The sequence below is a fragment of the Danio rerio genome, chromosome 24, assembly GCF_049306965.1.
Source record: "Danio rerio strain Tuebingen ecotype United States chromosome 24, GRCz12tu, whole genome shotgun sequence".
In the NCBI taxonomy this organism is placed as follows: domain Eukaryota; kingdom Metazoa; phylum Chordata; class Actinopteri; order Cypriniformes; family Danionidae; genus Danio; species Danio rerio.
The window spans coordinates 26,034,168-26,049,216 of record NC_133199.1 but is presented as its reverse complement, the minus strand read 5'-3'; the positions used below and the strand labels follow the sequence as shown (position 1 = coordinate 26,049,216).

General features: G+C 35.7%; 1 protein-coding gene across 11 annotated transcripts in view; it reads left to right on the top strand.

Annotated features, from left to right (window-relative positions):
• ctnnd2a (catenin (cadherin-associated protein), delta 2a) overlaps positions 1 to 10,793 on the top strand; it is a 579,694-nt gene extending 568,901 nt beyond the window's left edge. For all 11 annotated transcript variants that reach the window (XM_073940674.1, XM_068217203.2, XM_073940678.1 and 8 more), the window contains 3 exons: positions 2,183 to 2,314; positions 5,012 to 5,088; positions 9,018 to 10,793. In XM_073940674.1, coding sequence (XP_073796775.1) covers positions 2,183 to 2,314; positions 5,012 to 5,088; positions 9,018 to 9,278 — 470 coding nt within the window. In that variant the 3' untranslated portion in view covers positions 9,279 to 10,793. The remainder of the gene's footprint in view (positions 1 to 2,182; positions 2,315 to 5,011; positions 5,089 to 9,017) is intronic.
• Positions 10,794 to 15,049: the final 4,256 nt, after the last annotated feature.

Here is a 15,049-nt window from a genome sequence, read left to right as displayed (position 1 = left end):
ACCTATTGCTTTCTGAAAAACCCACAAGAAGCTACCAGTAGGCGTGGCCAACTGTCACCATTTTGTTCGAGCATCATCAGGCAGAGCGTGGGTGGAGCTACCGATGCCTGCTAGCATTTTGCTTAAACTGGCTTTTCAATGGGAGAAACTCTCAATACTTCATTACTTGTGATTTGTTTGTGTTCTGACCACATGTGCTTGGTTGTACACTATATCAATAGTGTTTATTCTTTTAAAACACTTGTAAAAATTGAGCCACTAATAATTGTTCTTATGACGTTTTTCTACAGAAGGAATATGCAAATTACTTTCAAACACTAAAAATGTAGTCTGTGTTAGTAAATGCAAGGCTATATACAGTATTAAATCCAGGCATAACACTGTATGACAGCGTTTCAGATGACTGTTCTATAGCCTGCAGCTAATTAATCTGTTAGATTCTGGAGTGCATTATAGGTCTAAAGAAAATTATAAATGATGAATAATCTTAAATAAAACAAATACATTTTTGAGATGGTATAACTATATAATTTCACTCACCTGGGAAACAGGCCACATTAATAGTTTGTGAGCACAATTAAGTGCACACAGCATGCCATATCATCTGATCATTGTAAGAAATAATACCAAAAGGCAACTGACTGTGTAAAACCACATAAACCAAAATAAAAATATGATGCATATGCAGAGTTCAGCAGCTAATCAGCTGGAATCAGCTGAGGTGAAGTGACGGCTACCAGCGAGACCTAGCTGTCACTTAATTGGCCACGCTCTTAACTATGTAGACTTAATATGTTGTCTTAGCAGCACCAAGCAACACCCTAACACGCAATCATAATATAACTGCAACTGCATAGCAACGCTCCAACAGCCACCCAGGAAACCCTTGCAACTTCATTACTACTTAAAACCATTCAGGATACCCAACACTCTAGGTAGTTGCCTTAGCAGCAGCATGTCAACACCCTAACAAAGCAGTCAGAACATATGGACCCTTTTCACAAGACTGTTATGATGCGTTTAATGGTCATCATAATCTTAAATCCTTAAAAATGTTTAATATTTTGATAGATTGTTTTTAAACGTATGAACATTTTTATGCATTTATGTATGTATTATATCACTTTTGCGTTAAATTACAAAAAACGAATTATCGCTTATGTGAGGTGTTTCTAATGCTGCATCTGTGGGGCTGAGAGTGAATCTGCTGTTATTCGCTCCTCTGGCTGCCGCCATCAGTCTCACACTGTGTTTTTTTTCCTTTTTCTGAAAGTCTTGATAACACCATCATGGCATTTTTCTTTTATTATTTCAGCAAATAGGATTGTAAAAAATGATGTGTTGTACTCTCCTATCCACTGCGCTCTAAGTTTACCCAACTATGACGCCATCTGCTACTGAGAAACCCGGAAATGTGAAAAGGGTCTATTGCAACTGCATAGCAACACTCCAACAGACACCCAGGAAACCCTTGCAACTTCACAACAACTTTCAACCAATCAAAATACTTTACTGAAAAAGTTTAGCAAACAATCTAAAAACCAATCAGAACATTCTAGCAACTGTATAGCAACACTCCAACAACCATTCAAAACACATACAGCAACTGCAATAAAACAATAATAAAACTCCACATAATATTTACTCAGGAAAATGTAAAAGTGCACTTTACTTCCATGTGAATTGTGTTTGTCATTTGGCAACTTCACAATTTCTGTCGTGACTTTTTTTTTTAAGTATGGCACTTCAAGGACAAATGTGGTATTTTTGTACAGTTTCTTGTTTGTCATGAGTCAGGGAAGCTGGGTAAGATTGGAGCTGGCTGTTACAGGACCTGTTGGAAACATCCTTCATGCTGTCATGCTAAACAGCACTAATGATGAATAATGATGCACATCTCTGCATGTCCAGCCTCATACAGACAGCAAACTAGGAACAAAGACAAAAGAGAGCGAGATAGACGTCCGGACTGAACAGTAACTAGAAGAAGGGAAGGGAAGGCTAAAATGAGGATAGACATTAAAAGAGAGAGAGAGAGAGAGAGAGAGAGAGAGAGAGAGAGAGAGAGAGAGAGAGAGAGAGAGAGAGAGAGAGAGAATGGGCTATTGAGTTTAAAATGGGACCAGTGTACAGTATGTTGGTAAACAGTTTTTTTTTTTTTTTGTGATGGTTTGATTTGCAGCCAGCGCTCCTGCTTCACCCAGAGAGATGATCAGTCTCAAGGACAGGAAGAGCGAATTCGACTCCACTGGAACCAATGCTACTTATCATGCAAATAAAGGAGAACACACTGCCAGAAAGGACACAATGGCAGGTATGTTTAACTATAGGAGGAAGATGTCCACAGCCATGTTGAAGAACTTAACATAAGGAAGAAAATTAACACACACAAAGCCCCAAATCAGAGTAAAACATAAAGTAATTCAAGAGTGGCAAAAATGTCTGATGACTGTTTCAAAATAAACACAAGACAACTATTTTAAATATTAATGTCATTTATTATAGTTTTGCTTAATTTTATTTTAATTAAATTAACTGTTTATTTAATCCAAATTGTGTTTTTGGCAATTGAAAATATATGTTTTGAATAAGTATAAGAAATTGACGAAATATCTTAATGCAAGATGGTATTTACTAAATATTCCAGTAATTTCTGACATAAAATAAATATCTATAATTTTACTCATACAGTGTATTTTTTGGATATTCCTTTCAAATGCACCTATGCAACATAAGAGCATGGTTGTCTACTATTAATAAATGTTATTTGATATCAATGAATGGATCAATTTAAAACTCAATCATATATTTGACCATGATTTTCAGAAGACAAAACCTTATAGCATTTTGAAATGTCAGTATATGCAAATTACATATGAGATAGGTCCATATTTGAATTTCACATATGCACATATATTTAAAAATCTTGCAGAAATTGCTACGCAAGTATATTTTACAACCATTAGATTTACAAATATGTACATATAAAGTATATACATGCACACTGGTGGGAGGTGTGCGTTGGTTTGAGGCTGCAGGCCGAGTGTCTTAGTGTGCCACCAGGGATGATATACAGCCGTATCACAGCCGTTACGAGTGTGATATTGCGTTTATACAACAGTTCGATGGTATAATCATGTATATAAAAAAGAAAATCATACTCGAGAGTTTAAAAACTCTTTTGTATGAGGAACTATCTTCCACCATTCCTTACCATCTGTAGCTGACATCAGAACAGCAGGAACTGTTGCAACTTCAAAATTGTCATTTTACAGCTATATTTAAATGATTCTCCAGCTTGATGTTTAAAATGATGACAAAAACAGGTGATTTTGCTCACATTTTAAGATTATATGGCTGAATGGAATAAAATGCCATCAGTCTAAAGAGATTTCCCAATATTTCTCTGTTGCAACCGGAATATCACAGTAATTAATCCCGAAAAAAGCCAAAGCAAATCAAACGGCACAAGATTACTATAGTATAAATACAGCACTACAACATACAAAAGAGAGAGATCGACTTAGAATGTCACTTACCAGTTTTATAATGATTTGATCAGCTGTAATTTGAAAATTTATGTCGAGTTTTTCTCCCTGAGGACTTATTATGCGGTCTTTGTTGCCATCTTGTAGCTGTCAACCATCAATTTCTTTTCTCTGTGGAGGGCTGCCAATGTGCTGAATCTCCAAAAATATAAATATTTAAAAAAATAGCACTATACTTATAAATAAACTGCATAGTTGCAATCTAAACAACTCCTCGCTTAAAAAAAGCCTCAAAAGTACATTATGTTGTCCAATAGCTGCAATATTTGTCAAACTCTGCTTGTCATGACTTATGTGGGTGAAGTAATGTATATATATATACATACATGAATATATATATACAACAGTTCTGTCTGGTTCTCAAATCTGATTGGCTGATAGCTGTGTGATATTCTGCAATATCTGAACTCCTATCTGAACACTGGTGGGGGCACTAAGGCACTCGGCCTGCGGCCTCGTGCCAACGCACGCCTCCCACCATTGCCGATATACAGCCATATCGCACTGCTACTCGTGTGATATTGCTCATATATATATATATATATATATATATATATATATATATATATATATATATATATATATATATATATATATATATATATATATATATATATACACTTAATATAATAATAGTTCATATAATAATAGTTTATATAGTTATAGTTATAGTTAGTTTTATATATATATATATATATATATATATATATATATATATATATATATATATATATATATATATATATATATATATATATATTAATAGTTTATATCCATGTTCATGTTCCCTAATGTATTAACTAACATGTCAATATACATTAGTTACTATAAGATTGACAAAATCACAGATGTGTTGTTCATTGTTAACAACACTATACAATAAGGTTGTATTTATGTTAGTTAATACATTCATCAGCATGAACAAACAATGAACAATACATTTATTACAGTATTTGTTCATGTTAGTTAATGAAAATGCAGCTGTTCATTGTTTGTTCATGTTAGCTCATGGTGCTTCAACCCATATTTACAAGCATGCATCTGAATGGTGTTAATGCATTAGTAAATGCTGAATTACGATTCATAAATCCTGTACATGTATTGTTCATTATTAGTGAATGTTAGTAAATACATAAACTAATATTATCTAATGAAGCCTTATTGTAAAGTGTGACCATATAACATTATTGTAAAGTGCTACCTGACTTTCCAATATTAGATGTTATTACTGTTTAAATATATGTGGCATTGAAAAAAAAATTTATTTGAAGTCACAGTTGGCCACGGGAAGTGCATTTGCGGGAAACAGTCATTAGAATTTCTTGCTACAGCCCTAACACAGTATCTTATTAAAGCCTGGATTTGTTTCACCATCAACGAATGCAATTTTTCCAAGTATTTTAACACTTTATTAAAAAAAAAAAGTGTTCTCACACATTCTCACTCTGGCTTTCATCCCGCAGTTCAAACCTCCTGTGGAACATCCACATTGTTCCGGAATTCGTATGAGACTTCAAATGACGAGATCAAACACAACCAGGTGAGTGTTGAATCAGCCGGAGACGACTCAACTAACCAGGGTCAAACAGGGACTGCAGATCCCAGACTGTACATCAAATGCATTTCAGAATTCTACATTTACGTTCACTACAACCGCCGCTATTTGAGGAGAAGTCATTAGCGTGTGTTTTCAGCGCGAGGCAGCTGTCTATCCACCAATCCAGATCTGTGTTGGCAAACAAAAGCCTAAAGATCCATCCATTCTCCAATAGACCTGTCAGATGTTGTTTATTTGACTTTGTGCGCCTGCATGCTATGCTAATGAACAGCAACTATACGCTCCCAGTATTTTTGGCACTTTGACCATATAGAAGATCTATTACTTCTCCTTGACGTGGTCTATAATGGTAAATTTTGCGATTTCATATGGATCAAGTTTTTGCCAGCTGTCCCTGGCACACTTCCGAATTGTGGCGTATGTTGACAGAAATCCTTTGCCAGACGAGCAGCTGCGAGGAGGCTGTGCTGATAAGACTGGCTTCCTCATGGATCTTGCCTTTCTGTAGCTGGAGAGCAGTCAGCTCTGCATCGTTTTCAATTAGTAACATCTCATTTTCTGCTTCCAATCTCTCTCTCATCCGAAGCAAAGTAACAGGAATTTAAAGGGTTAGTTTACTCAGAAATGAACATTGTGTGGTTGTTTAGGGTGCGCTCACACTTGTAGTTTGTGGATTTGCTTTTATTAGTCCTCACCCAAAAACAAAGCATGATATAATCAAAGTTAAAATCAAACTTTAAGGGGACCTATTAAAAATCTTTCATAGGGGTTTATACACAGTTGTGTGGCAACAGTGAGGGAAAAAAACAGCCTCTAATGGGTAAAATTAATTCATCAGACCCCCTAGTTTTTCACTTTTTTTTTGTGATTTCTTTGCGATAAAAATATTTTATAAAATTTTAAAAAATATTTCCCAATTTATGTTTAACAGAGCAAGGACATTTTCACAGTATGTCTGATAATATTTTTTCTTCTGAAGAACATCTTACTTGTTTTATTTCAACTAGAAGAAAAGCAGTTTATAATTTTATAAACAACATTTTAAGGAAAAAATTATTAGCCCCTTCAAGCTATTTTTTTTTTTTTTTGATAATCTACAGAATAAACCATCATTATACAATAACTTTTCTAATTACCCTAACCTGCCTAGTTCACCTTATTAACCTAGTTAAGCCTTTAAATGTCACATTAAGCAGTATAGAAGTGTCTTGAAAAAAATCAGGTAAAATATTATGTACTATCATCATGATAAAGATAAAATATCAGTTATTAGAAATGAGTTATTAAAACTATTATGTTTAGAAATATGTTGAAAAAATCTGCTCCGCGTTAAACAGAAATTGGGAAAAAATAAACAGGGGGGCTAACAATTAAGGGGGGCTAATATTTCTGACTTCAAGTGTGTGTGCGTGTGTGTGTGTGTGTGTGTGTATATATATTAGGGGTGTGTCAAGATGCTCACTTGACAAGACGAGACGAGACACGAGATTGGGTTCATGAGAACGAGACGAGATTTTTACACTTTTTTTAAGAAATCGTCTTTAATTCAACTAAAAAAATCACAAATTGCAAAACTATTTAGGTGCTTTTTTTAAATCAACTTGTGATGAATGTTATTTTACTTTTATTTTAGTGAATTCTGTGTTTTGCTTATAGGCTATGGTAATGGAAAATATTTTTTTATAATTTTAAATATTAACAAAATATTTGCTAATATATAAATGGAAAATACTGTAGATTTTTATTCAACTGAAAAAAAAATCACAAACAGCAAAACAATTTAGGCACTTTTTTAAATGAATGAATGAATGAATGAATGAATGAATGAATGAATGAATGAATGAATGAATGAATGAATGAATGAATGGTGTTTTATTTCTATTTTATTTAATTCTATGCCCATAAAGCACATGCAAATACTAGAAGCAAGAAGAAGCTTGCAGTGGTCACGCACATCCTCAAGCACATGTTTAGACAGTTGGAATGGAATGGATTGGAAATGAAAGTTTATTGGAATGGAAAAGCGTGTTCTATGTAAATGGCCCCCAACAGAGAAATTGCACCAGAGCTTGTTTTAATTGAACAAAACCATCCATAATCACACACATAATCTCCTCATTTTGTTCCATGGAGCTCCAAAGATGTTAGGCAGAATGCATTGAGCTATTGTTTTATATTTGTACATCTACAAACTGTATGAAAACTATTAGCCTAAACATTCACATTCACAAGCGCAAGATTTATAAAGACAACAGGGCTCAAAAATAAAGAGGTTTCTATGGTCAGGCAAAGACTATAGAATACACAAGGCATGTCACTCATTTCTTTTTGAATGGTGAAAAGTGTAATGGTCAATATGGTGAATAAAGCCCTGCCTACAAGTACAGGAGCCAATCATCGATCACTATATGGTGAATAAATCCTGCCTTCTAGTACAAGAGCCAATCATCAATCACTATAGACTGATGATACTCCAGTGGAGGGGCTCGGTCCAGACGTAAGTTTCTGCAAATGTTATGCGATTTGGATGTTTAGAAATGAAACTAAAGAGACAGTTATTGTTTAATTTTTGGTGATTCCTAATATGAAATTCAATTGTAAGCTTGGCAAGCAGTTTTGGAGAATTTGATGTTTCCCCATTTAAACAGAATGCCTGAGCATAATGCCTGAGAGGCATTTCAAAGATGGCCGCTGAGTAAAATGACTTGCCTTAAAGTGACTTTGGGTAAGGCCAATAATGTCTTTGAATTGGTCATGCACATATTTTTACACAGAGCAAAAAAAGTTTTTATGTGTTTTCTTAAATGAGACATTTTGTTATTATATAAGGAAATTGAAGCTATTAAAGTACAGTTGAAGTCAGAATTATTAGCCCCTCTGTTTATTTTTCCCCAATTTCTGTTTAATGGAGAGAAGACTTTTTCAACACATTTCTAAACATCATAGTTTGTTCTGTAGACTATCAAAAAATAATAATTCTGGGGCTAATAATTCTGACTTCAACTGTATATTTAAGATGCCTTCAAGACAGCAGTAAATTCATAAATACATAGACGTACTGTATAATCTGTATAAATAGCTTTATTAGTTGAAATTAATATTAACAAGACTACTACAAGCAGAGGCTCTACGTGGCCCTATGCAAAGATGTTGATGCAGGGCCTTGCGTAATCTGCAGATCCACAAACTGCTAGGGAATGGATCCGCAACTCATTTGTCAACACATGAGGTCAATCCACCATGTCTGTGCAAGAAGATAAACTGCTGGAGATTGAAAAATGACAGCGGCCTTTTAGGGGCCGTTTACATATCGCATCTTCTGTAGAGTTCACGCATATTGTCATTTTCAATGGAGGTGCGTGGCTGGCACGCACATGCAACATGATGTGCTCCTGCCTTCTAGATGCACTCGGTTAAATGAATGAGCGCACTGCGAGTCATTTGTCAAGAACTGACCAATCAGTTTGTATGGAATATCACATTTCGGTAGAGTAATTATCTTAGACAAACACAGAACACCCAAACACTGCAGTGCTTTGTAAATGTCTCCATGTCTAAAACTTGTATCAGAGTGACAGCTTGTCATCCTCTGAGAAAATGGGCGATGGTCACACATCAACCTACGATCGCCTGACATCCCCCACCCCCGGTCTGCGACCACTGCATTAGACGCTTAACTTACATTTATTATTCTATGCATATAAAATGTTTGACATTTTAAAGATAACAACCAGTTGGAAGGGGACAACGCAATGATCAGTACACTTTAAATGTACCTGTAGTAATAGACCATCCCTATTAATGAGCCCTTTTCAACATAACAACCTCTAAATCAGTCCATTTGGAATAACATAAGCTGCTGTTTCCTCCCAAACGTAAGATACAAATCTATATTATTTGTTTCCCCTCAGGTCCCAGTGCCACCCATCCCGCAGGAGCCCCCGCTCAAGGACTACGAGCCGTACCCCATCTATCAAAACTCCACTAGGAACTTTGAGGAGCCATTTTTTGAGGATCAGGTCCATCGCCCCCCTCCCGCCACCGATCTCAATATGCACCTGGGACTTAAATCCACCGGAAATTACGTGGATTTTTACTCGGCCGCTCGGCCCTACAGCGAACTCAACTACGAAACCAGCCACTACCCCGCGTCCCCCGACTCTTGGGTTTAAACGTAGAGGCCGCAAAACTGCATGTGCATGAGTATCACAAAACATTTTTCAGCAAGTTTTGTTAGTCTAAGCTGGTTCCGTGAGCGTTAAAAAAAAGAAAAGAGAAAGCGAGAGGGAGAAAAGAAGGCCTTGACAGAGACAGAAAGAATGCGTGAGAGATGAGAGAGAGCACACGCTTTAAAGAGAAGCAAAAGCCTAACCTTTGGAGTAGAAAGTAGGTTTGTATTGAAAGCTATTTGAAAAGTGTGGAAGAGAAAAAGAAGTAGGAAGGTGAGGAATGTGAGCACAAGAAAACCAAGCTTGTAGAAACGAGCTACGGGAGCAGCTTTTCACCCTTTTTTTTCCCCAAATGTTCTTTTCAGTCAGTGGATTATTTTTTTCCACATTATTCCCATCTATTTTTTTAAGTTGATGTAAAGTATTTGGTGTACATTTAAAAGATGCATTACACAAGTGCATTGTGTAAATTTACACAAGACCACGCAGTTCTTCCCGTGGCTTTTACAGTACAAGGAAAAGACAAAAAAAAAAAAAAAAAACGAGCAAAATGCATCAACGTTGAGTGTTCATCTCCCAAAATGACATGCGAAGAGAAAGGATGTACGTGCCAGTATTGTTGATTCTGAAAATGTGAACATGTTTGTGGCAACTAAAACAAAAGCAGATGAAGACCGGAGCGTCATTTCACTCTCCTCTCCTCGTCGACAAAGTGCTTTCTCACTGCCTACAGAAATAGATGTAGATTTTTGACATTTTTTCAAATTCACTTTTTTTTTCTTTCTTGACTCAAGTGTGGAATAAAAATAAATGCGGCTGCTTTATCATCCACGTTTGCAGGAAAACTGTCCGTTTTAGACCTCGATCTCGGTTTTCTGTGCGAACTGATTGTGCCAAATCTCTTCGATCAGCACTGGAGACATTTATAAGTTGTTCTGTTCGATTTGTACCTGCGTTTTTTTTTTTTTTTTTGGTTTTTCTTCTTCGGTTTAAATAAGTGTATTTAACTGGAATTAAGCGACGTCTAGAAAACACTGGAGTACTACCAGGAGGGCAAAACAACTTTGCAAGCTTAATTCCCTCCAAAGATGTACAAAAAAAAGCCCTGTCTCTCAATGTTTAGTTGAGTGTGTGCTGTATGTCGATCAGTGTTTAATATGAGAGGCTTTGTTTCTGACGGTTTGGCTTCTGCTGTTTGACTCGACGACATGATGATAATGAACACTGAGATGTTAATAGAGAATGATAAATATATAAATATGAATATAAATATAGATCTATATAATTTTTATGTGCAGATGTCAGTGTCACTGAAAGCAACAAACCAGAAAAGACTTGTACAAAAAAAAGAAAAAGCAAAACAATTCTGTTTACCTTCATGTCCGACTGAGAAAAAAGAAAATGAAACTTGAAATGTTGACCTGGTCCCAGTTGTGTTCTTACCAAGCTACATGAATAATCACGCTGGATTTGGATGATGTTCTGATGTCAGGACAATAAATTACTCTTTGCGATTTGGAGATGTTTTTCTTATTTCCACTGTTACCACAGCAGAGGGAATGCACATTCAAACCTGTTACACTGGTATTACTGCACGCTGGGCACTAGGTGGTGCTATAAGTCACAAGGTATGATGGTTAACATTTTATTTGAACTAAAACTAAACATAAAATTAGTAACAGATGCAGAATATTTTCACTCACTGCTATTGGTATTCAATTACTTGTACACAATTGCTAATTTCCTTTGTACCCTTGGTATATTTAATAGATAGAAACACTTTATAAATAGTTCTGTATTGGCAGCATTGGTTCAACGAAGAACTTAAAGAGCCCCTATTATGGGTTTTTGAAAATGACCTTCCATGTAGTGTGTCACAGCTCTAAGTAAAGTGAAATATCCAGCTAAGGCTTAAATCTTCAAGTGCACCGTGTTTAAAACTATTGATTCATCTATAAAAGAGTTGACTCATAGTGGTCCAAAGGAATCGTGGGGGTAACGAGTCTTTAGCCGAACCTATTTGTTGCACGCGCAGACCTGGGAAAATTGAAACCCCTAACCCTGCCCACAAAACACTAGCAAAAGAAGAACACTGTAGCGGATCCTGGTTGAATCAAGTTGCATAGACGCTTTGCTCTGAAAAGTGAGGGAAAGTTAGTGTTGATTTCCCTAGCCATGGATGAGGCTGTGAAGAGTTAGTAGTTGAAGTTTGTTTTTGTAAAAATACCTCAGCATTATAACCCTAGACTTGTGTTGTGTTCCCGTCATTTTTCTGACGAGTGCTTCAGCAATCTACATGCTTTCAACGGGGGGTTCGCCAGCCATTTGTTAAAGAAAGTATCAGAAAGTCTATTAATGCATGGGACTTTGTTAGAGCTTGACAGGAACTTTATCCGTACATAGTTCATGGATCAGTTTCTTCCTCCTTTTCACAAGTGTAAGTAAGTGCTATTAAAATCGTTGCCTTGTTTTCTCTAGCTTGCAATTATTTAATTAATTGTGTTGTTCCTTGTAACTGCTTGTACTGTATCTGCTAACTCTTTATATTCGCATATTAATTCTAAAACTACGTTAAAACATGACACATGTTGCTTTGTTTATGGATTTAAATGCATTTGTGAGCTCACGATCCACTTCTGTTTGTCGTTGCTATGGCCACCGTCAGCTGTTCTTACACACGTGCAGCAGTCAAGTTTTAAAACAGTTTCACTTTTGCTGCTGTGTTGTCTAATACTGAGTTTGTGTCATGGTTAAGAGTAAAGTTAAACTGCCTTGCTTCAATGCACTCCTGCATTGGGCTCACATATATACTCTGCACTCTGACTACTTCAACAATGTTGATAAGCCATGCTGGGCATTTCTCTCTGGCTGTTTCTCAATTCCAAGAACGCAGAGAATGGATTTGCTTTCTTGTGGAGACCGGTCTTGCCAGGTGTCCTCGGAAGAACGAACTCAGGAGAGCGCGAGGGCAGAGAATGCGTCCTTTGAGAAATGGGATGCTGCGTTCTTTCTGATGGTCATGTGACCTTCACGCGTTTTAAATAGTAAATTATTTAAACATTACAGCACTCATACAACGATTTATTGTTTCCCCCCTCTTCAAAATATATACTTTGCATAAAAACATTATAAATATACTCTGCACAATGTAAATAAAACAGATTTTAATATGAATTTCAGCAAACAAACAACCCTTAATGTGTTTATTCCTTTATTAAGATGTCCATGGTAATGTTTACTTTCAACGTTTCATTTAGGGAAACTCCTGAGGTAAATAAGTGATATCTCTGAACTTTAATAATAAATCTAAATAAAATGCTGCGCTTCCCACCTCCAGTCGCAATGACTTCTGGGACTTCCAGAGCGAGTTCGGTGCTTAAGTCTGCATCAGTGCGTCCTCGATATCAAGAACACATCCGGGAAGTTTCACGCGTCCTCCGTACTTGCGGTCTTGAGTATTGGTACTAAACTTAGGTAGCTGATGATGACGTTGCATGAGAACACGAGGACGCACAGCCTCTGTCTCACGTTGAACACAGTCAACCAATCACAATAGACTGGGTCACTGACCAATCAGCGCAGATTAGCATCACGCTAAGGTGGGGCTTGGGAACAAATGAATTGCTGAACAATCATGTGGGAGTCGTTGTGATAATTAGATAAAAATAAATGTATATTATAAGACGATGAAAGTGTTTTTTGACCTTGCATGCATATCAGACTGTTGTTGGAGACCCCCAAAACCAAAATATGACCCTTTTTAATGCATAACAGGCGCCCTTTAAAAGGTGCATTAAAAGCGATGCAATTTTTTGTCAAGGTTGTTATTTGAAAGGATCAAAATATACCCACCCATAACACAACAAAACCATCTCTGTTAGAATTACTATAGACATCTGTACATCAGCTTTCAGCCATACACTGGGATCAGAAGTGTTTTTCTAAAATGGTTTATGCACCTTTTGGAAACTTTCTAATACAGACGGTTCTTCTATTAATTATTTATATTATTTTATTATGTTCTTTGAAGATTTTTTTTTAACAAAACGGTTCTTAAGGAAAATCAATATTCTTCTATGGCATCACTGTTTTGCCACCCTTTCCTCAATGTGATTGGTGGAGTTTTCTGCATGTTATGGAGAATGACAGCACTATTTAATTTGGAGTAAAACTAGTTTCATTTGTGGTTTGTATCAGAGAGATCTGTAATGACCTGGATTTGACAGCCATGTGTGGTGGTCATGTACAGTATATGTATGCATCTGTCAGGCGTGGCTGACAATGCATTAAATATTGATAAATGATCCATTCAGCGTGGGGTTTGATCAAGTACCACTGATCCACTTTTGGTGCGTTTTAATTTATTTTCTGCAACAAAACGCTTATTGGTTTGGCAAATCAGTAGTGGCACTACAATTTGGTAGGGAAACTATTTCTGCAATTCTACCATTAAATGAATGGTATTGCAACAAAATACACAGAAATTATGTCAATAGATAGCTTTAAGCTCAAATAACAGGACTGTTTTTTTCAGTTTATTAGTTATTGTTAAAAATCTATTTCCATGTAGAGAAAATGAATAAAGATTTTTACTTCCAGAACAAAAACTGTTGCGCTCTATTGAGTTCATACTTTTTTAAAACTGCTAACACATTCTTAATGGGTTCTTTTTTTAAATACGAATCTCAGGCTGCACAAAATCTTGTAAACCACAATGATTTTTACTTTGTTCTTTTAGAGTATATTGCTGCTAAAACACATTTTTTGTTGTGTTTCTGCAAGTAAAATAAACATTTTTACAACCCTTTAAGACAGACCTGTTCTAAGCTTGTTGATTGTATTTGCTTTTATTGAACCCAACGGTTTACATTAATTCAACTTATTTAATTTAATTCAGAAAACCGCATTCCCCATGATGCTGTACAGATCATTTCACCAATCCGAAAGCTGAAATTAACAGATTGCCAAAATAGATATTTAGCTCCGCCCACTCTCACAATCAAGTACACTGAGTGCAAGAAGTCAATGTAGCTACTTATTACAGTAGTTTCTAAACTAACAAGTTTTATATTTTTTGTTGTTTTTCAGTTTTTACGCAATGCTTCATAACTCTTTCCATCATTAATGCCTTTCAGCACACTCTTGTACCTTTTTTCACATACTTTGCTTCAAATGAAAGTTTGCTTTATTTATTATTATTCTCCTCATATGTGGTTGTTTTGGTTCATGTTTATAAAGCTTTAAAAATGGTCCAGCACTTAGGAAGTGGACTAATGCACTCTAATATATCAAAAGCCTCAAAAAATTACTTGCAAAATAAGGTTGATTAAAGGTCTAAAGATTCCGACATGTCATGAAGGATGCTTTGGAAGGGACTGTGAATAATTTATCTTAGCTATTGTTGTTTAGAATATTTACATAGGAGCAAATGTCAGGTAAGTTTTATTTGTACTGAAATAATTGTCCTTTATTTATAATAATGTTTTTGAATTTAGCATGGGAACCCTAAACATCATCCAAATTTAATGAGGTTTTATATCTGTACGCGTCTTATACAGCTATGTCTCTGGATAGCTGGATTTTTATATACATGGGTTTTATTCTATAAATAACAAGTCTACCAATTTTTTAAATAATATTGTCGTTTAGAGTTTTGTCCACATAAAATCGGTTCAGAATAATAATTTCTTTGTTGTGATTGAAAATCTGGGATTTCTTGACTCTTCTTAAGTTAAAGGGTCATGAAACACCAGAAGACATTTTTGAGATGTTGG